This window comes from Apteryx rowi, unplaced genomic scaffold (genome assembly GCF_003343035.1).
Source record: "Apteryx rowi isolate R43461 unplaced genomic scaffold, aptRow1 scaffold_105, whole genome shotgun sequence".
In the NCBI taxonomy this organism is placed as follows: domain Eukaryota; kingdom Metazoa; phylum Chordata; class Aves; order Apterygiformes; family Apterygidae; genus Apteryx; species Apteryx rowi.
Window position 1 is genome coordinate 2102085 of NW_020447253.1, and position 23538 is coordinate 2125622.

Consider the following 23538-nt stretch of genomic DNA (forward strand, 5'->3'; position numbering starts at 1 on the left):
AAGTTCAAAGAAATACCTAGACAGGCTTTCAACCTTAGAACGGTGAGCAATCCTAACACAAATCAAGTGTAAAGCTATTAAGTGTAACACAAGAATAAATGTTACCAATAAATGTATATGTAACTTGAAATGTACAGCTTTAAAAATAGCTGAAACCTCGACTTACTGTGGCTGTGCCGGAGACAGTTTGTGCATTTGTGTCAGCTGCACTCTGTTCCGAGTGTGTCTGGGCAGGAGGGTACATGTTTAACGTGTGCTCTGGAACAGTGGTTTGGCCGGTGTAGTCGGGAGCTGGGTGGGGATGCGGGGCTGTGTACTCTGCAGGGATGCCGTTCTGAGGTGGAGCAAACTGCGCCGAGGCATAAGGCTGTGCCATCGTGTCAGGAGGTGCTGTAGCTTCCTGATTACCCTGTAAAGAGCAAAGGGAAAAAAAAGGAAGAAGAAATGTGGAGTGAGACAAAATAATCTAGAAAGTGATGGTAATATCCTACAAGATTGCTGGCCTGAAAAGGGCACAAAGTTTGTTTCTTGAGGAGAATATTTCCTATCTGAATTAAATCCCTGTTTTGCTCACCCTATTCAATCTTATTACAATGAAACATCCAGGGAACAGCAGTTTCATTTAATTGTAGACTATTCTTTAACTGCAAAAGGTCAGTGAAATCTGCCTGAACTAATGCCTCAACTCAAACTTGGAAGAGGGCTCAGCTTATTCCAAAAGTTACTGAGTGCAACTGTCATTACAGACAAGTGATAAAGTTAGCACATGGTCTATGATCAATTATGATTTACTCTTTTCAGGACACAATACATGCAACATACACACAGCAGAATTTGGGCATATACTGTTCACATACTTGAAAATATTTACATGAAATAACGCTCTGTTAGATATTCAGAACTACTCTGAGGTACACTGTATTGAGCAACTGCACTGCACAAATGTAAAACAATGATGCGATTCAAGTTGGAAATCACAGTATTAAATATTTGAATCTAAAAATACACCAATTTAAAACCTGAAGCTAACATAAAAGAAAAATTCTACACTGTAAGATGTCAAAATAAATATATTTAAAAACTTTAAAAGCTACCAAAATTTGAAGACAATGGTATTTCATTTCCATATTACAATAAACCTGTACAATTAAAATACAAATGTCCTCATCTCTATAGATAGTTTGATCTGCTTTTATGTTTGATATGACAGTGGAAAGTCAAACTTGTTAATTTATCAGTTACAGGCTTCTGATTAAATGCTCTACTCATACCAAATAACGATAATGGGGGGGAAGCATAGAGAACACTTTGGTAGCATATATTTAAAAGACGCTCAAAGCACGATGCTACAGATGACACAGCATTAGAGGCCGTCCATACAGGGACTACGGAGGGCTATAAAGAATCCTACACTGTTCCTAGACAGACTAACTGGCTTGCAAGATAAAGCTATCCCTATAAATATCAAGTAATGTAAAAATAAATCAATCAATAACAATTAAACAAGTTTTTAAAATATGTTGTCATTCTCCCACCACAGCATGTACAAGTACTTGCAGAGGAATATTGTAGGGATTTTGTTTCTTTGTCCTCACAAGTTCTTGATTTCCTGAATTCAAATTAGACTGGAAGAATAAAAGTCATTCTTTTGCATTTCATACCTAAGGACATTTCCAGCCACTTTCAACTAATTCAGACATCAGTGATCTGACTTGAATTGGGCCTAAATTCAGGAGCTTTCAAAAATTTGAAAAATCACAGCACAGGAACAAGCCTTGGGTACATGGCAGGGTTAGAAGGGAAAATTACATTTTCCTTTGAAAAGGCACTGTGCCCTAGAAAATTAAGCATTATAGCAGGCAACTAAACCTCCCTAATTTTTATCCCATCTTTGCTGCCATTTTAGTGCATGGCCCTGAGCAGCTAGTTTACATTGCCTCATTCAACCAAGTTTAAAATGAACACAGTGGCATTTACCTACTATGATTTACTTCACAGGGTTAAGTCAAGAAGTTTCATTTGTATGTATCTACAATATTTTTTAAGTTATTATTGCACTGAAACTTGTCATGACTTAAATTTCAATAGAGGTTAAAAATCCTTGTAATTTCAATTTAGTAAGAGTATACCTATACCTTCTTGCGCTAAAATTGTAAGGTCCCTTTCTTTTTCTTGTACTTACTATTTTCTCACTGTTAAAAAAACCCAAACAACCTGAGATGAAATAACAAGCAGCAATGAATGGATTCCACCTGAGAGATTTATTAGATTTTCAAGGAGTACTTTAAAAACTTTTGGGGGGAGGAGAATGGGGGCCTTGATTTTTTTTACATCAGTTGTTTTAAGATGGACTTCAATAAGCGCCATGAATAACAGCAACTTGAAGTTCTTCCTATATAACTATTTTCACTGTGCTGGCTTCAAAAGCCAGTAGCTGGTTACTGCCGGTCTGTAAGCTATTCCTTCACGTCAGATGCTAACCATGGCGTTAGAGTCAGCAGATGTTAGAAAGGAACAATAATGGCAACGACGGGACCAAGAGCTAATGTCCAGGTGCATTTCATCTAAAGGTTTTTATACTACCTTGAGTTCGAAAACAGATGTTGCTGAGACCCCCACTGTTTCTCATTAACATTGACAGCAGTTCCAGGAGACCCTAATTAATATTCGAAGCATTCACACTTAGTGCTAATTACAGCTAATATTTAATTAAGAACATTGAGCTGTTATATGATTTCTTACCAGCAACTTGAAATGCTTCGCTTTTTAGAATTATCATAAAATGGCACACTGCACTGGAACCTTCTGCGCCTTCGCACTGCTGAGACTCTTCTACCTCATTGATGAGACTTGTTAAGGTGAGGGCTGGATCTCTTATTAAAGGGGCCCCAGTTATAAACAAATAAACAATGAAGGATTCAAAGGGTTACAGCCTTGCCATAAAACCCCCCCAGCATACTTAGAGTAGGAAACTGGCACGCAAGGTTATCGGCCCAGGCATTATGCATTCATTAAATTGTCTGTTAAAAAAAAAGAAAGAAAGAAAGAAAAAAAAAAACTTAAAGGTATTATACTTGCATGCTCTACTGTAGGCCAGAAGTTTAAAACGACAATAGCAATAAACCTGAGCTATTCTTCTCTTAAAAGCAGCAGACTACAGTAGACTTCTTTAGGTTTAAAATTAATGTGAATTTTTTATTCATAGTGAACTCAATAGACACAGCATTACAATATAGTATAAAAGCACCTACGTATAAACATGTTGTTTACTACTAAAATGTGTATTGCACCAAAAGTTTAAAATATGAATTTACATTAAGAACAATGCAGTTCAACCTAATAGATATTTGTATATGCTTGTGGTTGACAGAAACTCCAGACTACGCAAAACTCAGCTACATTTGAATGGATCTTAATAAACCAGAAATTCCTTAGGTATGGTCATCTAAAACGACACATTATTGTGCCCTTTAAAATAAAGCGAATTAAAATGAAAGAAAGGAAATAATAGATCTAAGGCATTAAGTTGAGAATATGAAATGGCCCTGAAAGCAACAGGAAAAATTGATCCTAAATTAGCCTACGAACTCAGGTACTGGAGGAATCTCAAAACTGCAGCTGACAGTACACAGACATTGCTTGATACAACGTAGGCATGAGAGACTACGCAGATGTTGTCATTTCAGACTCCATGCCAAGTAGCTTTACTTTAAGTTTAAATGACCCCTTAATGCTCACTTTTGTGCATGGTTTTTAATAAAGTAGTTGTTGGCAACCGAAAGAAGAACAAAGGATGGCAGACAGTCAGGCTCTGCTAAATGCTTTGGCCTGAGATTTAATGAAAACCACATTTCAATTGAAAAATATGCTTTACGTGGCAGCGTATAAAATCAACTTTATTGCTTTCTGCTTAAATGTTGAACTCCACAGAACAAAACAAGAGAGCGTTCTGACAACGTAGGTAAGTGAAGTTGTTCGTATTCCATATATATTATTCCATTTGAAGAAAAGCTTAGGATTTAAAAATGCTCCTAGTATCTCAGATCTCAACATGCCTTTTCAGCATCTTCTGTTGTGAAAGGATTTCATAATTAAAAAAAGCATGAAAAGTGTCAAAATGTAATAAAGCAAGCTTGTTATGTTTGTACACAAAAGACAGTACAGAAAATATTACTTATGCAGTGTTCCTTCTTAAAAACACATTTGCAGCATAAACCTGTATTTATTCAATGAAAACCTTTCTAGCTGCCTGCATTTTAAAGTCTAACTAACAGTTTATTGTTTGTTTTACTCTATTTCAGTTCGGTGTGTTTTGTTTCTTTGGCAAGAGGTATTTCACATTTAGAGAAAGCCTCTCATACTGTAGTTAAATGAGCCAAACTGCATCATATCCTCAGGGCATGGAAACAAAGAAGAAAAATGCAACATTACTCTGTAAACCTGCTGGTTATAAGAACAGTTCAGTTAGATACATCAAGCACAGCAGAGACACATAATCACTGCTGTCGCTCGCCTTCTTTCAGAATGACTTAAGCAACAAAACATGTATTAGAAGAGTCTTGCACGCAGTGGTGCGGCTGAATATATGAAATGCCCTGGCTTGACTAAAATCAGAGTTTCAAGTGAAAATAAAAGTGAAAATACCTGCTGTACCATCCTGCTCCCTTTATCCTCCATAAACTTAGCAGCTGCTCTAGTCCCAGGCCATACAGCATCTGCCCAAAGCAAGCATCAATTATGGATGAGGGTGTGTGAGGAGCACTGTAATGTGTGTATGAGTGTGGATGATCGGGGTGTTGAAGGAGGGGGAGCTAATGCAAGGCTTACTGACCTCCCTCTCAGCATCTGACTGCTCCCAAAACCTAATCCAGATGGGACTCTTGCAGTTTGCTGGGCCTCGCCCCATCAATCACAGCAGGCCACTCCTCTGTCTCCTGCTACTAGTTATGGAGTGCACCACTGAGCAGATGATTACACACAGAAGAAGAAAAAACACAGCTTGACTACATTAATAGCTGTTTAGAAAACATTAGAAATGCTACTATGCAAGTTGCTGCAAGCTGAATATTTCCATTTTAAAATTAGGACTCTGTATTCAAAGTTATAAAAGCCCCTGAACTTCCAGTGCTTTGACTTCTCGATAGCTCCAATGAACAGTAACATGTATGTATTTCTATGTGATTCATTCTTCCTACATGTGGTAAATCTAATAGCAAGACAACTTCTATTTTAAAGCTACTGAACTCCACAAGTAAACCATGTATACTGCAGTAGCCTGTTTTAGATTAAATGTAATTTATCCTTCCTTACAACTGAAATACTGTTTCCTTTTTTGTTTCATTTCACGATAACTCACTTGCTTACCAGGGGAAATATTTCACAAATGCTTCCAAGGTTTAGTTCTGTGAGGCATTTTAAGCAAGTTAATGCTTCACTGTTAAAAGAACTTGCCTAGATACTCCGGAGGTAGTTTAAAAATGATTTAACTTCTAATTAAATTACATAATAAAGAAAAAAGCTGCAAAGATACCGAGAGCCCCAAAGAACACACCTTTACACCTTTATTGGCACCCTGTCACGGACTGCCTACAAGTACAAGGATTCAGAAACAAGGCAGACTTGTACCAGGGGAATTATTCTTTACAAATGTCTAATTCCAAAGGGTGAATAGGATAGCGGATAAACAGCCATCAATTCATCATTACATCCATATTCCAACTGAAATACACTGGATTCTTTAAAGTAGCAGTGTAATTCTTACAGATTTGTTGCTGGCACTCCACAATTAATGATAATAAAAACAGCCACTTCAGATTTTTCAGAAGGAATCAGGCATCCAACCCACTGGACCAATAATCACAATTGACTGATTCTGCAAGCTTTCTCTGTTGTAGCTTAATTATCTGACCGGGCCACTTGACTCACATCATTTGCTTCTGCAATCATACAAAATGAGTTCTCCAGCCACCTCTCTCTCTCTCTCTCTCTCTCCTTTTTTTTTTTTTTTTTTGGGGGGGGGGAGTTCCAGTACAGAGACAGATTCAGAGTTCATTTAAAAAACAATATCCTTCCAAAAGAAGGGTATTCTCAAAAGTAAGAATGATAATGGAAAATACATTTTCTGCAGAGAGTGTAGGAGAAAAGGCAGTAATAGTAAGCAAAAGAGATTTTCTTCACTACCACAAGAGCATCAACAGTAGCATCTCTTTACTTCCATTACAGAGAAACATTTTCTTACGATCTTCTTCATGTATAACATATTGCATTCCAGTAAAAGTCTGAGTTCTTGCTACTCATTTGAAAATAAAATGTCTGTTTTGTGTCAATGTATGGGACAGACTAACTAATTAAGTATCACAAAACCCTGTGAAGAGGGAAGGTTAAATACTGTTACTTACATTTTACAGATGAAGGCAAACAACTTGCCAAAGACTAAATCCTAGTCTGGATCTCTGCCTATATTCAGGACCACATGGAATTATGGATGTACAGATAAATATGAAGAGAGAATTCCCTCTGGCACCCTTCTTCTTTCCAAATGTTACTGCTGAAACTTTCTACTGCCCTTATGATGGTATGATTTATATACACTAGCTTTTCTTTACCTACATCACAGTTCTTGCTTTTGCCATTTTCAATGGCCAAAACAGACATGCTCCTGTCACATCAATTTGTTTTCACTTTCTCCCCCACTACCACCTAAATCTTTCTTTCTTTTACTTAAATTTCCTGCCTGTCCTCCACTTTCTCCCTCTCTGACCCTTAGATATTTAATGAAGGTCCTTTAAATTACAGCTCAACTTTCTGTTCAATCAATCAATCAATCAATCAATACTGTCTGAAAAAAATTAACTAGGGGGCTTCCCTCACCAGCTCCTCTGTCCTCACTTTTCCTCCCCATTTTCAGAAATTTGAAGAAAAAAAAGACAAAAAAGAAGACTTGTAGTGGGAGAATCTGGAGTTTTCAGTAGGTGTATCTAAGTTTCATTATCTAAGCATCATTTCCACGATGAGAATTGATTCTTAATACATTTCAAAAGAAGCTATAAAAGGAGCTTGCCCTTTCCAACAAGTCAACGCAGGAAACTGTACCACACCTTTGCTGGAGAACACTGAGGATGACGCAGCAGCCTCATGCCCAAACAGGGAAAGTATGGATGGGACTGTAAACACGTGAAGTGTTTGACTGCCATGACTGCCATCCCTGAGGGATCAACACCAAGTCCCAAACTTTTGAACATCTTCATAAAAGGCCTGGATGAAGCGACAGAATGCAAGTTCACAGATGACACCAAACAGGGGGAGCAGCTGATACACCGGAGGGCAGGCCTGCCATCCAGCAGGGTCTTGAGAAGCAGGAGGAACGGGCTGACAAGAACCCCATGAAGTTCAACAAAGGCAAATTGCAAAGTCCTGCTCTTGGGACAGAATAACCCGATGCATTGGTACAGGCTATGGACTGACCGGCTAGGGAGCAGCTCTGCAGAAAAGGATCTGCTGGAGTGCTGGTGGACAAGTAGTTAAACATGGAATGAGCAGTCTGCCTTTGAGGCAATAAAGGCTGCTCAGAGAGACTGTGGAATCTTGGAGACTGTCAAAATGCAGTTGGACAAGGCTCTGAGCAACCTGATCTGGCTGCGCAGTACCGCAATTTGAAAAGGAGGTTAGGACTAGACGACCTCCAAAGTTCCCTTCCAACCTACATTATTCTGTGATTCGATGGGATTTCAACAACAGCAGAATATCTTCAAAACTGCTTTTATCCTATTTGATGACTTTACTCATAAAGGCATTTATGGGCAAGGAAGGGAGTATTTACAACTTCTAATCTGCTTTCTCTCCTCAAGGAATCATATCCCAATTCTTGAAGATGGATTTGGAAGGCTGTCTAAAATATATATATTTACATTTGTTTAATCCACAACCAGAGGGGTACGAACATAGCATCCACTACAGTGCATGTGAGACTAGAATTGTTCCACAAACAATGCAAATTAATGTTGTGAACTATGACATGTCTTAATTACCGTCACATTTAGTCACCAATTTCCACCATGTGTAAAAGAACCCTGCCTTGCCAATTGGGTCTCCACAGAAAGTAGAATTTTCTTCTGCTTTCTACATTACCTCTAAACTAATGATAACTACTAGTGGTATATAAGCTTTCTAATTTCATCTGCAATTTCTTCTGCTGAAATGTTATTGAAAATCACTGCCACCTCCTATAGCTGAATTGCAGTCAAGGTAGTATGCCCATTTTCTTGTTGTTCCGCTTCTAAGGAAGTGGTTGCACAAGCCAATTTTTTTTTTACTGCAATACTGATTGAACATATGGGACTTTAAAAGCTGGATCAGTTCCCAAATCAGTTCACAAGCAATTGTGACACCATAAGTGAAAGGTTAATGCACAGAAGCACGGGGGCAGAAACAAGCAATGGGAGATGAGAAAGAGAATAAAACAGCCGAAATGTAGTAAGCTGTACTGACATAGAAGATTTTGACCTGAGAAACTATACCTTAATAATCTTACATCTTAAATTTGTAATACTTAAGGCAACAGAGACCAAGTGGTAAATTACAGGCCCCTTACAGGAAATGGTAAAAACATCAACCTGTTCTCATAATTTGGTTAACAAAGAGCTCAAAGCTACTACAAGAGATGTTGTGCAAAAAAGAAACATGCAGTGCAACCAGGAGCCATGTAGCCTGCAGGTCTCAGAGGCAATCCAAAATTGGGAAATCTTGGGCCATCTTTTAGAACTGCAGACAAAAATATAATTCATAGTTCAAGCAGTGGAAGCAGCAGAGATGTGTTACTAGACCTCCTTTATGAGGGTGCATTAGTCCTTCTGAAAAGCCAAATATACTAGCCCAGATGAAGACCATGCTTATGTAGCAAGACTGCTTCTGGTCTTGGCATAACTGCATCATGCTATGCAGGCCTTTTAAACACCAATGAGACTATTACCACTTTGTAACTTATATATGAGCATAAAGATTTCTTGGACTTAAGTCAAAAAACTTCTCCAAATGCCACCAATAGATCAAGGATTGAACATTCAAAAAGATTAGAGTCTGAAAAGGAGAAACTAAGCAAGTGTATGGCTCTTACTGGAATTTCTGGAAATCTGAGAAATTCTTGTAACATGGCTGAAACAATTCATTCAGGATTTTGGCTCTAGGTAGACTTCAATATCTTAATTTAAATTTACTCAAAAAAATGTTAGACTAAATTTCTCAGGGGACTGGGACTGGATACAGCTGCATTTTCCAGAAGCATCTAAATCAGTCAATTTAATCTAGCTGAGGTTAATAGCTACACAAAGTTGTTTTACAGATGCTGCCTCACCTAGATTATAATAAATGGACTGGCTTTTTTTAAAGTTGGTTTTCTAATGGACATACCACAAAATATAGCAATGTATTTGCCAACTTTGTTAGCTACCGCAGTTCAGAAGGTAGCGAGCCTACATCACATACCCACGTACATCTTTTTAGGGCATTTGTTCTGCAGAAAACATATCAGATTCATGTGTACCTAATTAGTTCTTATTCATGTATAAAGAAATGGCTTTTAGTTAAAAAGTACCAGGCAGAAAGAGTGATGTGTTTCACAAATAGACAACAAAAACTATTACAGACAGAACCAAGAAACTGGGACTGTAAATAAACACAGTAGTTTCCCTGAACAGCCGAGCAGACTTCTGGCTGCTTCACAAAAGCACCACTGAGGCTACTACACCAAATTGCAGCTTGCCTTAGGTATTCAGATCTGTGGTAAGACAAGGCTGAAGTGACAGTAACGTCACAGACGAAGACTGAAAGGCAGCAGCAGTTATTTGAGGGCAAACTTGCATGGCATCTCTTTGAACTGAACTCTTCGAACAGCTTCTTTGGAAAGACTGGACTGTTAGGTGGGTTGAAAACTAGCTGGACTGTCAGGCACTAAGATCAATGGCTTAATGTCTTGCTCATGACTGGTAATAAGTGGAATACCCTAGGGGTCCATACGGGGACTCATAGTATTCAACAACAACGCAGAGCGTGCCCTCAGCAAAATTGCAGATAACACTGAACTATGGAGCCTCAATCCAGAGGGAGCTTGATAAACCTGAGGATTGGGCAATCAGAATCCTCATGAAGTTCAGTAGGGAAAAGTGCAAAGTTCTGCACCAGGGGCTAAATAACCCCATGAACCATGTATCAGTGCGCAAGCCTAGAAACCACTGGCTGAACAGCAGCTCTGCTGAAAAGGACCTGAGGACACCAGGTTGATGATGAATCAATGCTGTGCTCTCATCTCAAAGAAGCCAAAATGCATACTAGGTTACATTAGGAGAAACATGGCCAGCAGATCAAGGTAAATTGTTATCCCTCACTATTTGGTATGGCACATAGAATATTGTAGTTTCTGGCCCCCTCCAGTTCAAGAGGGACGCAGAGAAACTCATGAGGCTACCAAGATGGTCAGCAGCCTAGAGCATACATCCTAAAAGGCGAGGTTGAGGGACGCTGGAGACTTATTTAGTCCAGCAAAGCGCAATCTAAAAGCTTCCTCTATTTGAAGGGCAGTAACAAAGATGATGGATGGATGATGGAGCCAAAATCTCTTTGTTGTGGCACCAGGTGATACACAAAGAGAAAAAGGCCACCAGCTGTGGCATGGGAGGTTCATGATGGACATTAGAAAAAACTTTCTCAGTAGGAGGGTAGTGCAGCCCTGAAACAGATTACCCAGAGAAGGTGGGGAATCTCAGCCTTGGAAGTTCGCAAGACTTGGCTAGACAAAGCCATGGCTGACCTGATGTAGCACGGCTGTTAGCCCTGCTTAGAACTTGAGGTTGGACTGGATGACCTCTGGCTGTCCCTTCAATATTTCTATGATTCTGCGATTCTATGAAATAATTATATTAGCACAACTGAGGGGGCTGCAAACAGGTGCAAGGAAACAAAACAGAAATTCTTAGGCTGATTAGTGCATCATGGAATAATAATTTGGGGGAATAAATTTCACTGCACATTCACCGAACCCCTTCCAAATTTACTCTGTACATATAAAGGTGTTAAAATACAGATAAGCAATCTATATTAAATAGGAAGTGCCTAGTTATTTGCCCTTAGAAACAGATTGTCCGTAGACTATGTGTCTTTTAAAGTGCAACTGAAATTCCATAATCTTTTTTTTTTTTTCCACTCCTTCCTTCAAAGAAGATCATCTGTTCTCCATTGTTCACAGAGATCAAATGCAACAACATCTGGATGTATGTATGAATTCCAAATATTCTGCATTGTACCTGTACCTCTCAGCCAAGCAGATTTTTCTTTAAATATGATCCCAATATTTTTACCAAATATGACAGAATACTCATGATTTCAATTTATGCATAAATCATAATTACCATTTCCAAGAGGTGAGAATTGTGATCTTCACTTTTATAAACTTTTGATTAAAACTAAGCAGCAGCTCTTTCTATAGAGTTCAATATAGTTTTATAGCATAAGAGATTCACCATTTTACTGTTTCCCATCTTTAAATTATTAAGAAAAAGTAAAAATATTAAGAATCTAGGAGTTAGCTGTTAGCACTGCTTCCAGACAATGTCCATTTCCCCTTTCTGTTTAACATCTCCCTGTTATTTATGATGGAACACAGATGACCTGAGCCGTGAGGACCAACTAATACGCAGTGCCATCTTGTTTAATACCGATTGAGGCAGCATTCATTTTTTGGCACTGAAATGAAATTACGGAACATCATGTCTGATGTTATTTACTTCTAAGATTAAAAAGCCTATCAAAATATCATTGGGCACAAGGAACAGAAAGATTGGCTTCCTGCCTCTGCTACACTTTGCTATGCTTGTTTATCACTGCGATCATTTGTGTACTTCAGTTAATGTTTTTGTTAAGATGCTGTTATAGCATTAAGAAGTGACTATTTACTTCTACAATGTTTGCTGTTAGCAAATTAAACCACAATCCTAAAGCAAGGTAAACCTCTTCTCACCAATGAGACGAAAATGGCAATCAAATTTGCCTATGCAACACAAAATATACTTCTAAACACACATCACAACTAGCTGAAAATAAAGACAAATCTATTAATAGAGTGCAACAATGAATCTGCAGTTCCAAAGAAACTGAACAAAATCCTTTAATGGCTTCTGCACCATTGGAAAGACTTTCATGGACCATACTGACTGGTAAGTTCTACGTTGTTAGATCTCTAGAATGCTTCTCTTACCATGGAAGGAACGGTTGATTTGTCACTGTATTTTAGTTTCCCCATCTGTAGGGGACAGCGACTAAAATTGCTCTGAAATCTGCAGAAGTATATTTCTTCTTCCTGCACATCTTCTCCAGAGCTGTATTTATTAGACTAGCCCCTCTTCACAAAGCAGAACATATACAACGTATAATTACAACAGGAAATCTTGCTGTAAAGCTGGCCCTTGCCACATGCTGAAAGTGCCTGACACTGGTAAGCTACAGAGCATTGCTTTGAACAATACGTTATTTTAAAATAATACAGATTGTAGGACTGGACACAAATGATCTTTTTCTCAGTTTACAGTTTATTTCTGTGGCTCTGTGGAGGGGAGGGAGTGGTAGTGGAAGGAAATACATTTCCAAAACTGAGATAGCATTGAGAAAAACTTCAGCATATTTACCAGAAGCATATGGCTAATTTACAGCAACAGCATCCAAAAGCATTTGTGTTTATACAGTGCAGCAGCATTTGTAAAAGCAACAGCATCCAAGCCCTGGAATTAATGAAAATAAGCATCTGCATAGACTATTTCAGGAAAGAAGAGTTATAGCTTTAAAATTGCTTTTAATCCACATGAAATGAACTGACTATCTTTTACACTAGAACAGTTATTTAAGATGAAATAAGCTATCTGAAAATATTGAAACAGTTCAGTATTTGCTGAGTGTGCACCCAGTGAGATGGAGAATACAGCAAATGTGTTAGTATTCAGGCAGCTTCTAGCTGCAAAAGAAATTCAGATTAGATATTGCTACACAGAAATTTATAGCTAGTAGGTATTCAGTCAGAAAAGTGGTTTTTCTTTTAAATATTACAATCACATGGTATAGTACATCACTTGTGTCAAGTTAAATTTAATCATATCAGCATACTTAAAGGAAAAAACCTGAACATCTACTCATATACCCATGCCAGGAGGGATTATATGAGGCTTTATGAAGCCTTTTCCTTTTATTTAATATTCTGATATCTGTATAGAACAATTTTGATATGCAATGTACCCCTAAACTAATCTATTCCATTGTCTTTTTAATGCACACCTAGTATGCCTGAACTCAGTTAGAGTATAATGTGTACTGTCAATTACTTATGTTCTTCTGAAGCCTGCTCTGTAAGAGGAAAGACATTTTCCTTGAAGCTGAAATGGGTATAATGAGAGTGATGCTAATTTTCTTGGGAGTAAAGCAACATCATCTGCCTTCTCCTAGTTAAGAGCACATACAAAAAAGAACAATAATTTATGAGCTCACGAATGCCTACTGATTTTTGTCATACTTAGTAGAATCAGGTATGTGAAAGGCTGTATTTCAGAAACAACAAGGTGTTTGAGCAACACAGCACAGAAAGGTAGTAAGTTTTTATTGAAATGTGCTTTTTCCACATACATCTAATGGCTTATCTGAATAACAACAAAAAAAATCACTATTGAATCCATCAGAAATGAATTAAATGTATCGTGGAGACAGCTAAAAACTGCTCACAGTTTTTGCAATTGCAATGGAGATTTCTGTAAAATCCTTCAGACAATATACGTCTTCTCATCCCAGTTTTAAAGGAGAAGAAGGACTCCTACTTCCTTATCATCCCCCAAAGAGCGAAATTCATCTTATTTGGCTTTAGCTATTTTAAGATGTGGTCACTTTAATCATCTAGACTCTCTTTAGAGTCCATACAGTGCGACTAGCATCCATCTTAGGTACCTATGTTAGGATGGTATGAATTATCCTCCGGAATTAGCCTCCGGAAAGCTCGCTCGCTTTCTCTCCGGTCACATCATGCCGAATGAGTCAAATCCCTCCCGATAAGTCCAAGTTAAGAATATCTTGACTCCTATATTCAAGTCAGGTTTCCCTGACATTGTGCCTCAGCTTTTGGCTGCCATAGATTAAAAGGAACAACAAAACAGTAGAGACATGAATTTTATTCTAGTTACTGGAACTGTTCAGTGATCTGTCTATCTAGCATGTACTTTGGCAGACTCAGTCCACCACAAAACACAGGACATCTGTATGAACAGAATTTAGACTCCAAAATAGGGGCCTAAAAGGCAGAAGTCCACCTCTACAAATGTATTATGTTTGTTCTGCCAAGCCTTTCAGTGAATTCTGCTCTGTTCTCACTCAGATTCTTTTTAGTTTTCCTTTTCTTTTAAATCAAAATCTACCAGTGCCTCCCTCAGACTCCTTCTTTATTATTTTACCTGCTTCCTCCTTCTACAGACAGCTGTAAAAATCTTATTCTCCCCCCCTTTTTTTTTTACTGTAACAATTCAGAGTACAGCAGGTACAAAATGCTATTCTGCTTGGCACACACACTACAGTAACTACACGTAAGTATATAATATGAAATATGAAAATTGTGAACGATTCTGAGCAGAAACCTGAGGCTACAATTTAGAGAAGTTCTTCAACTGCTCTCGTATAGGCTGGATACAATTTCAGTCATTTGGCCCAGGATTTGGAGATGCAAAGGTGTTTCAGAACTTGACACAACCACGGCACTTCCCATTCATTGGTTTTTATGAAGCGGTAAGTATAGTAACCAGCCGGTACAAACACCAACAAAGGGTTCACTGCTCTTCAGTTGACTTCAAGTAGTAGCAAACAGGCTGAATGCTTAAAATGAATTCTCAAAGTATACCACTATTAATTTTTCACTGCCTACAGTTTTAGAGAACAACAACAAAAAAAAAACCAAAGCAGAGAGCTACTTTAAATGGACAAAGGAGGAAAAAGTGGATTTGAAACCTCCAATAAAGAGGTCTTCAGTGACTAATGGCGTTAATTAACACAGGCAATACACTCCAAATTCAATTTCTCATGCAGCATATGTAGGTTGTGTCAGATTAAGAACAAAATTCAAGGGGGAGTTCTGAAGCTAAGCGTGGCAAATTGATTTGAAAAATATTGTTTGATAAGAAGGATTATAAACTGATTTTTCTCAAGTTATTATTTTAAATTCATGTTAGCAACACAGACCGAACACCAGTTAAATAACCTGTACTCAAGAACTCTCCCACACTTTGGAAGCAAACAAGTTACAATATGAAATATTTCCAGTTAAACAGAGAATACTGCATTAATTCAAACAATATAAGCAGCACCCATTACAAAAGTCTTTATTCCTCTATGAAGAGAAGTAGGAGTAAGGATGAAAATACCCTGAATTTTAATCCCAATACCTGTGATCTTTTGTGCATTAACAATTTAATACATTTTGCTTCAATTTCTTACATAAATAAAACAAAAATTTCAATGCATAGTTCACTACTGAGAAGGACTGGAATTTGATAGCTAGCATCTTACATTCTAGGAAGCTGACAGGACCAAAAACACTGCACCAGTTCCATTAAAATAATAGTTAAAAAAATTAGCAAGCTACTGCAAGCCCTGCACTGAGGCACTTAGCCTAGCTAAATGGTAGTTCCTATTGCCTTAGTTGAAGGAGTATTTTAAATAAAATTACAGAGAGGAAAAAACACAAATAGTTTAAAACCAAAAGCAGAGCATCTAACATACCTTTTCAGCTGAAGTACACTTTCCATTAACCAGTGCAACTTTCTGATGCAAACAAGTCCATACTGACACTGTAACTTGCAGCTCCTCAAATTCTCTTATTTGGCTGAAAGATTTGTAAATAATTTTTGTCCTTTTTATAGAGAATAATCTCAGTCAAGTTTTATTTAGAAATTACCTGTATTTCAAAATGCTGAGTTTTGAAATACAGATTATTTCAGAATTTGAAAGGAACAATTAATATGGCCCTAACAAAACCATTTTGCAACTGCATTTGCCCACTGTGTACTACTAAAAAACAATCCAGGAGGAAAAGAATCCATTGAAAACTAGCTTTCACATATGTTTTCAGGAACATAAACACCTGCCATAAAAATAATCAGAACTAGGTGAGGATGTTAATATTTGCCTAAGTATGTATTTAGCCAGTTTGGTACTGCCAGTTTACTCAATGCAGTTTACATGGTTAACCATCATTAAAATTAATTTCTGAAAACCAGTGGTAGAAGAGATATCAACGTTCATAAGTAATCATCTTGGACTAATCTCTTTTTCCATGTCTGAAACTTCTACTTCCCAGCAAATCCTATTGTACATGATCATCTGTGACAAACAGAACTGCCACTCTAGAGAAATTGCAATGTTTCCTCAGTGATCATGGAAGCAAAAGAGAGCTCACAGATGTTTTCAAGAAATTCATGAGATAAATACAGAAACCTACAGCCTGATTTCTAACAAGGAAGTCCTTTCGCCTGAGCAGTAGTTCACTAGGATTAGAAGTTCAACATAATTCAAAACTTTTCCTATTCAAATATAATCCAAACTTTTTGTACTTTGCTGTAAATGACAAAGCATTGAAGGTATTTGGGAGTAATGAGGAAATGTGCAGACTCTTTGTACAAGGCTGCATTTCATTTTTGAGAGATAATTATGTTCCATGCAAATACTCTGCTAAATTTATTATTCTTTCTCGTTTCACATATCAGTGCTTTTGCTTTTCAGAAATTGTTACCGCTTTGTAACTCTAAGCTACTGAATTGAGCAAGGATGCTGAAACAGAAGTATGGTTACAGTGTAGTAAGTCTGACCTAGTTACTGATATACTTACTATGTTAGATTAAATTCTGGGATGGATACTGTTTTTATGAACATACATTGCAGTCAGATGATTGCTACAGAAATGACAATACCCAAAATATCACCATCTGCAAGCTCAGAGGAATTTTGGGAGCGCCTTACATGCTTCTGCACTATCAGCTGGTTTAGCTTTTTTGGATACCAAAAATAGTACAGTATATGCAACCCACTTCTTCACTGAATCAGATGAACCTTGGTCATACATTCAGCTGTCTCAACAACGGGATTGTTCGCCTCCAGCAAGCAGTAACATCTGAAAGCACCACAGTCATTTCTGCAATGATCTGTCCAGGTACTACTTAATTTAATAGCAGGCTTCTGGAAAAACAAGCAAGGGAGGGAACAATGATTCAGATGTACCCCTCCACCAACAGTCAATGCAAGAACCATTCGTATTGCTAATTTACTTTCAAATCTGAGTTGAGACAAGGAAAAGCCCTGCACTTGTGAACTCAGAAAAATGAATGTCCTCGCTAGCTTAAAACGCACATTCATTCACATGGGGAGAGACTGCGAAAGAATGAATACTTGATAGAAGACCTGAGAGATCAGTGATGACTGGGAAATGGAAATCTGCCTAAAATCTCAACGGAAAGGATGGCAACACTTTAGGTTATACAGGTGTGCACATATGACCCCTTGTTATTTTAAAATCCTCTAAAATATTTCTTCCCTTCTGTTTAGGTTGAACAGTACTTTGATCTAAAAAACCAGAGGGCTGTCAGAGCATTCCATTCACTGAAGGAACAGGCGAGAAATGGGAAGTAGAAAGGAGCAGCTAGACTAATTCTGTGCCTGAAGTGACAGAGAAGCAAGAGATAGGACACCTGAGAGGTACAGACAACACATTTTAAAGATTTGCATTTCTGCTGCTCCATTGGATTAGCAAATTTAAATGGCAAGAAACTAGTTTTAGACAACACATATCAGCTGTGTTAAAAAAAGTATCTAGCTATGGAAGTTCAGAGTATTTAACTACACTTTCCACGCTACCTATGCCATAAAAAGTATAATTATGCTCCCTTTATGAGATTAAGAAGTTTAAGGCTTCTGTTCTTCTATATTTGCAGTGTCTTCCTGGGCAGCTAACCTAATCCAGCTAGTATGCTTTGATTCGAACAGATCTGCAAGGTGCAAACAAAGCTTCCTTTGTTCTGGAAAGAAAATGAAGCAAAAAATGTAATTCTCAAACTCTGTAATGGCAATTAAAAAAAAAGATCAACAGTGAAAGGGCTGGCACGATTTAATTAGTGTGGCAAACAACCACTAACATTGTGCAGGTTCTAAAAAACCCACAAGAATTGCAGAAGATGGTAATGAGGCTATTCTTTTGAATGGAAACGATACACCACCTCTCTGGGCAACCTGCTCCAACACTTAACTGTTCTCAGGGGGAAAATGTTTTTCCTCAGATCCAGTTGGAACCTCTCGTGTTTCAGTTTATGCCTGTTGCCACTTATCCTCCCAGCACGCACCCTGGTGAAGAGCAGGGCTCAGTCATTTTGATAACCTCCTTGTAGGCACTGAAAGGCTCCTAGTAGGTCTCCCTGCAGCCTTCTCTCCTCCAGGCCGAACAAGCCCAGCTCCCGCTGCCTCTTCTCGCAGGGCACGTGCTCCAGCACATGACCACCTTGGGAGCCCTCTGCTGAACCTACTTTAGTTGTTCAACATCTTTCTTGTATTGGAGGGCCCCAAACAGGACACAGTATTCTAGATGTGCTCTAACAAGTGCCAAGTAAAGGGAGATAATCACCTCCCTCAATCTGCTGGCTATGCTCCTGTTCATACAACCCAGGACACTGTTGGCCTTCTTTGCTGCCAGAGCAAATATACTATACTATCACGACTATACTAATCCAGTAGAAATTCACTTTGGGAACTGGATTTTATTTTAGTCAGATGTGAACAGTTCAGAACTGCTTATAGTACAGACAGCTTTAAGGAGCAACAGCAATGATGGCTCAACAGTCTATCACAGATGCAGATCGTAAGAAACTCGTGGAGTCCCACAGTGAATCTCTCAATCCCAAGTAAGAAAAGCCTCTGCTATTACAGAAGTTTCAAGTTGCAATCGAGTATCTTCATTGGGTACCTTTTACAGTCATATGAAAAAGTGGCAAAATACAACTAATAGACATAATACAGGATAACACAATTCTTTCTAGTAACAAGGAAAGCATCTGTCTTTAAGAAACTCCTGTCCAACGTATTTTGGCTTCAGGAATCAAAGCAATCTCTATAGCCTCTCCTCGCTGGCAGCCTGCAGTCTCACCACCTGGCATGACCACTCCAAAACGGTAACAGGGATATGAATAGAAGAGGGCAAGGGCAGGACAGAGAGTGGTGGTTTGGGGGGGGGGGGGAAGCATATTTTCATGGTAAAAATAGACAAAATATTATAAGCACTAACATTTACACGGGGAGACACATCATCCACTGTAAACTAGTTATTTCATGTTCTGTGTAAGAGCTAAGCGAGCTCTCCACCCTATCTCTACCCTATTTGCCACATTAGCTTGTATTAATGGTGAGCTCTCATCTGGAAATACACAGCACCTCTGCCCGTGGGTATTACCACGTGATACAAATGAAGATGTAAAGAGAAATCAACTCATCAATCACAATCACAGAGGGACACTGAACAATGCAAAAGGATTAGCACTTCAGTCCTGCTCCGGTCTTTCCTACCACCACTCTACTTTAATTAAATATCACCTCAAGTGCTTTATTACCACTAGAAATCTCAGTGTTGAAGGCTAGCATTCTGGAATCCAAGTGCTGAAGCTAATTAGAAAAAAGAAGAATGCTCATTAAAAATTGTGGGATTCCCCTAACAGAAATGATCCATACCTTTGGAATAAAGATTTGCCTCTCTGTGGATTTAGAATAACATGTTAAATAGCCCTCATTAAGCTCCAACCTTTTACTCTGAACCACAGGCTTGCCATTGTCTTTTGTAACTAAGGCTAGATTTAACTATATCTACCAAACGTCAGAATTTAAAAGACTCTTGAGCTCATGGTTGACTGATAAAAGCCTTATGTCCTCTTCTTCTAACATTTTATATATATATTTTTTTTCAGACTTGGCATACTCAAGTGCTTTCTGCCATACTTCCCTGGATATACATAAGCTCGTCACTACTATTTACGAAGGCAACGAAAAAAAAATATTAGTCAAAAAATATAAACCTTAGATTCTAACACAGAAAGTGCAAGAGCAGGCTTAGAAACAATAACCCCCCCCCCAAAGCAAATACAAAAACATTTGCAATTGAAACAAAATAACATAGATGAGATGTAGGCTTCTCCTCTGCTTGCCTGCCCAGTGACCTGACTCAGGCTTTTGTGGCTTTCCCAGGAAGAAGGTGATGATATCACTGATACTAAAACTGAGCCACGAAGTTGCACTGTCACCAGCAAAAGCAAGGAGAAGGAAGAACCTTTGATTCAAGTGACAACAGTAATCACTTTCCTAATTTTTACTCAAGTTAAAATGGAAATACAAATTTGTTTTCTAGTCAATACAGCTGTTTGACAAATTAACCTCTATAAAGACAACCAGAATAAGGCCTATACTGATGTCCCACTCAGCTATTTAGGGTGAGGTCTTCAGTTTTGTACATGAGACTTAATTTTAATGTCTCTGATTTAACGCAAAAAAATACCTCCAGTATTGACAATAAAGTTACAGTTTTTTAAATATGAAATATACTGCTATTCTAATGATGTCCAAAACATAATACTAATAGCATATGAACTGGTTGAAAGATTACCTATCAACTTAAATTTAGCCTAAACTTGATTTTTTTTAAAGCATCAGTTATACACTTACCACTAACAAACATACTATTTCTTTTAATTCCAAAGGAAACAGGTGGTTTTCAATAGCTGCTTACTTCAACATATGAAGCCCAATCACTGAACTATCAAGAACTAAACAGCAATTCTCTCAATGATTTTTTATTCATTTTGATTAATAAGAACAAATGAAAGTGGGAGTACATATAAATAAAAGAATCCAGCTTTTCATATGACTGCTTTTATTCAAAGGGTAAAGGAGCAATGGTGGATTTACAAAATATTTAGTACATTTTTGTTTGATCTAGGGTGTTAGCTTTTGTTTATAGCACTGATTTAGCTTGTTTTTTGTTTGTTTTTTAAAGGTATAATTTTTATTGCATCCTTTTATAGAAGGTAACGACCCATGATATACCCACCTTTTCACATTCACCTAGCACCGTATACCTCCAAGGATTCTAAACTCCCCTATGAACAGTTTTCTCATCACAAACATGTATACAGGGGCTCCTACAGCTTCCTCTGAAATAAAGCTGCTAGCGAAACAGGACACAAGAAACATTCATCAATGCCACAAGACCAAAGTTTATGTAAGAAGACACTAAAAGAATATACTGTGTAAATGGTAATGAAGGTGTGAAAGAAAATGATTCATTTCTGAATTTGGCCAACATATTAGAGCTTGCTTTTCTAATCTGGCAAAGCAAATAAATTAAACTGTGCATTATACTGTAAATTAAAGCATAGTCAACACCCCAGTTTTACCACTTTTGTGCAAAGCAGCATATCAAACAGCACTGGCTAATACCTTCTCTCCATCAACATGACTGCAGCTGATGCTTTGGGAAAAGTATTAAAAGCAAATGATCCTTACCCTGGTCTATCATTCCAGGTTTCTGTAGTCAGGGGCGTAGAGGTTTGCTAGTTAAGTCCATGCGAGTTTACTGTTGACTTAAACAGCAATAGGATCAGTAGCACAGGGAATTAAACTAGTTCATTTTCCATCTTAACTTTCTGTCTAGGTGAGTTTTTCAAATAGCCTGCAACTTTCTAATGCTGTAGCAAAAATTTGCCATTTTTTGCTTCACTTCTTCCTATGAGCTTATATAACAATCTACTTTAAAGATGCCCTGCATTATCCATGGCTGGTGGGCAGAATTGTACGTTCTTTAGAATAACTTTTAGGGCTCCATTTGTTAAAAGGGAAAAAAGAAGCTACTCAGGCATTTCATGATTTCTTGTGCAGAACATTCACTATGTGGGAGTGCCTTATTTGCATAGCGGCATGTAGGTAGATTTGGACAAGCACATTGCAATATATGACAATCAAAAATAGATATGTGGGAAATCTCTTTTAAATCTAAAAAGACCTCACCCCAAGTTTCACTAACTCAGGTAAACATTATTTCTAAGGGAGAAATGAATGCATGAACTACTCATGAGGTAAAAACTGGCTCCAAGCACTGCAATTTCTGTTGGGTACCAAAATACACCCAAGAATAATTTCTTATTTTGTTCTAGGTCTAGCACAGCAATCAACAAGAAATAGAATTTTGATCAATGTTAGGAGTTAGCATGTGATTTTTCCAGTTAATGACATGCAGAACAAGTTATAGCTGATCTCTATTACTGACATTCTGTCAATTTAATAATAGATCCCTCTTTTGAGGTAACTTGACTGCCATTAGCATTCTAAATATAGCGAACTGTTTTGTTAGTATCTCTATAGAAGAGAATACTGAAGTCAAAATGTAAAACAGAAGACAACCTGGGCCAGTTCATTGGGCACAGTGCTTGTCTTTGATCTTCTGCTCATTGGAAATGTGTAAGTTCAGTTCCTTAAGTCCCAGGCCCCAGACTGGCAAAGGGGAGACAATAAATTCCTGTTTCAAAGCTCGTTTGAGATTACTAGTATGCAACAAAAATCACACCGCAGGAGCAAACATAAAAGCTTGAGTTTTCAAGAAACAGCTGTTTTAAGGCACTCCATGAAATTGCACTCTTCCTTTAAAACTGAACTGACCATATTAACTCATACAGTTGACCAGAAATGGTGACATTGTTACCACCTTTGAACAAATGCTCAATAGAAGCTACCGGACGTGTCTTTGGATGATGTTATCATCCACTGGCCACAAGGGTGCTAAGAAGACTCCTCCATAAACTCACAGTCTGGTCATATCTACCTTTGTGCATTTTATAAGGAACTGCTTTCTTCTGCTGGACAGCAATACCTGAGTGAATTGCATCAGATGATCTCAGATTTTGTCCAAAGCCAACTTGCTAAGCACTTTATGTTTCACCTATAGGTACAATGGTATCCAGCAAAGCAGTGAGGTGGCCTCGTATGGACACTTTTGCTTCACATCTTCTATACATTATAGCAGACATGAATGCAGTGGGCTCAGGCAACTTGGCTTTAGGTTCCTCTGGGAAGCAAACACTCTGAAGATTCTCCAGTCACTATTCTCAGGTCTTTCTTTTCTAAATTTAGCAAATCATACCACACAATTTAGAAAAGCTATACCATTTACTCCACGCCAATTATTTTCTTTAACAATAGGGATTGGGTTATTCCCTGTATTTCCTCTATGTCAGTGCAACTCCAAAAACAGAGATCTGCACAACTCTAAAAGGGCAGTATGAATACGGGGATTTATTCCACTTAAGGCACATAAAACAGATAAACTGATTTCCTCTGGAAGAGGATTCTACTTGTGCAACTAACATGTGTTGACCACTCCTGGAAGACAGCTCAAACTCCAACAATGACCCTTCAAAGACTCTCCCAAGGATGGCTTTTTAAAAGAAATAT

The 23538-nt window shown here is 38.0% G+C and overlaps 1 protein-coding gene across 2 annotated transcripts in view; it reads right to left on the bottom strand.

The window, feature by feature from the left end:
* The window catches only part of RBFOX1 (RNA binding fox-1 homolog 1), a 295192-nt gene that overhangs the window by 147456 nt on the left and 124198 nt on the right, over window positions 1–23538 (bottom strand). Inside the window, exon 4 of one of the 2 annotated variants that reach the window (XM_026068551.1) lies at window positions 167–409. In XM_026068551.1, coding sequence (XP_025924336.1) covers window positions 167–409 — 243 coding nt within the window. Of the gene's footprint in view, window positions 1–166; window positions 410–23538 lie in introns of those variants that run through there. The other variant, XM_026068560.1, reaches the window with a different exon arrangement.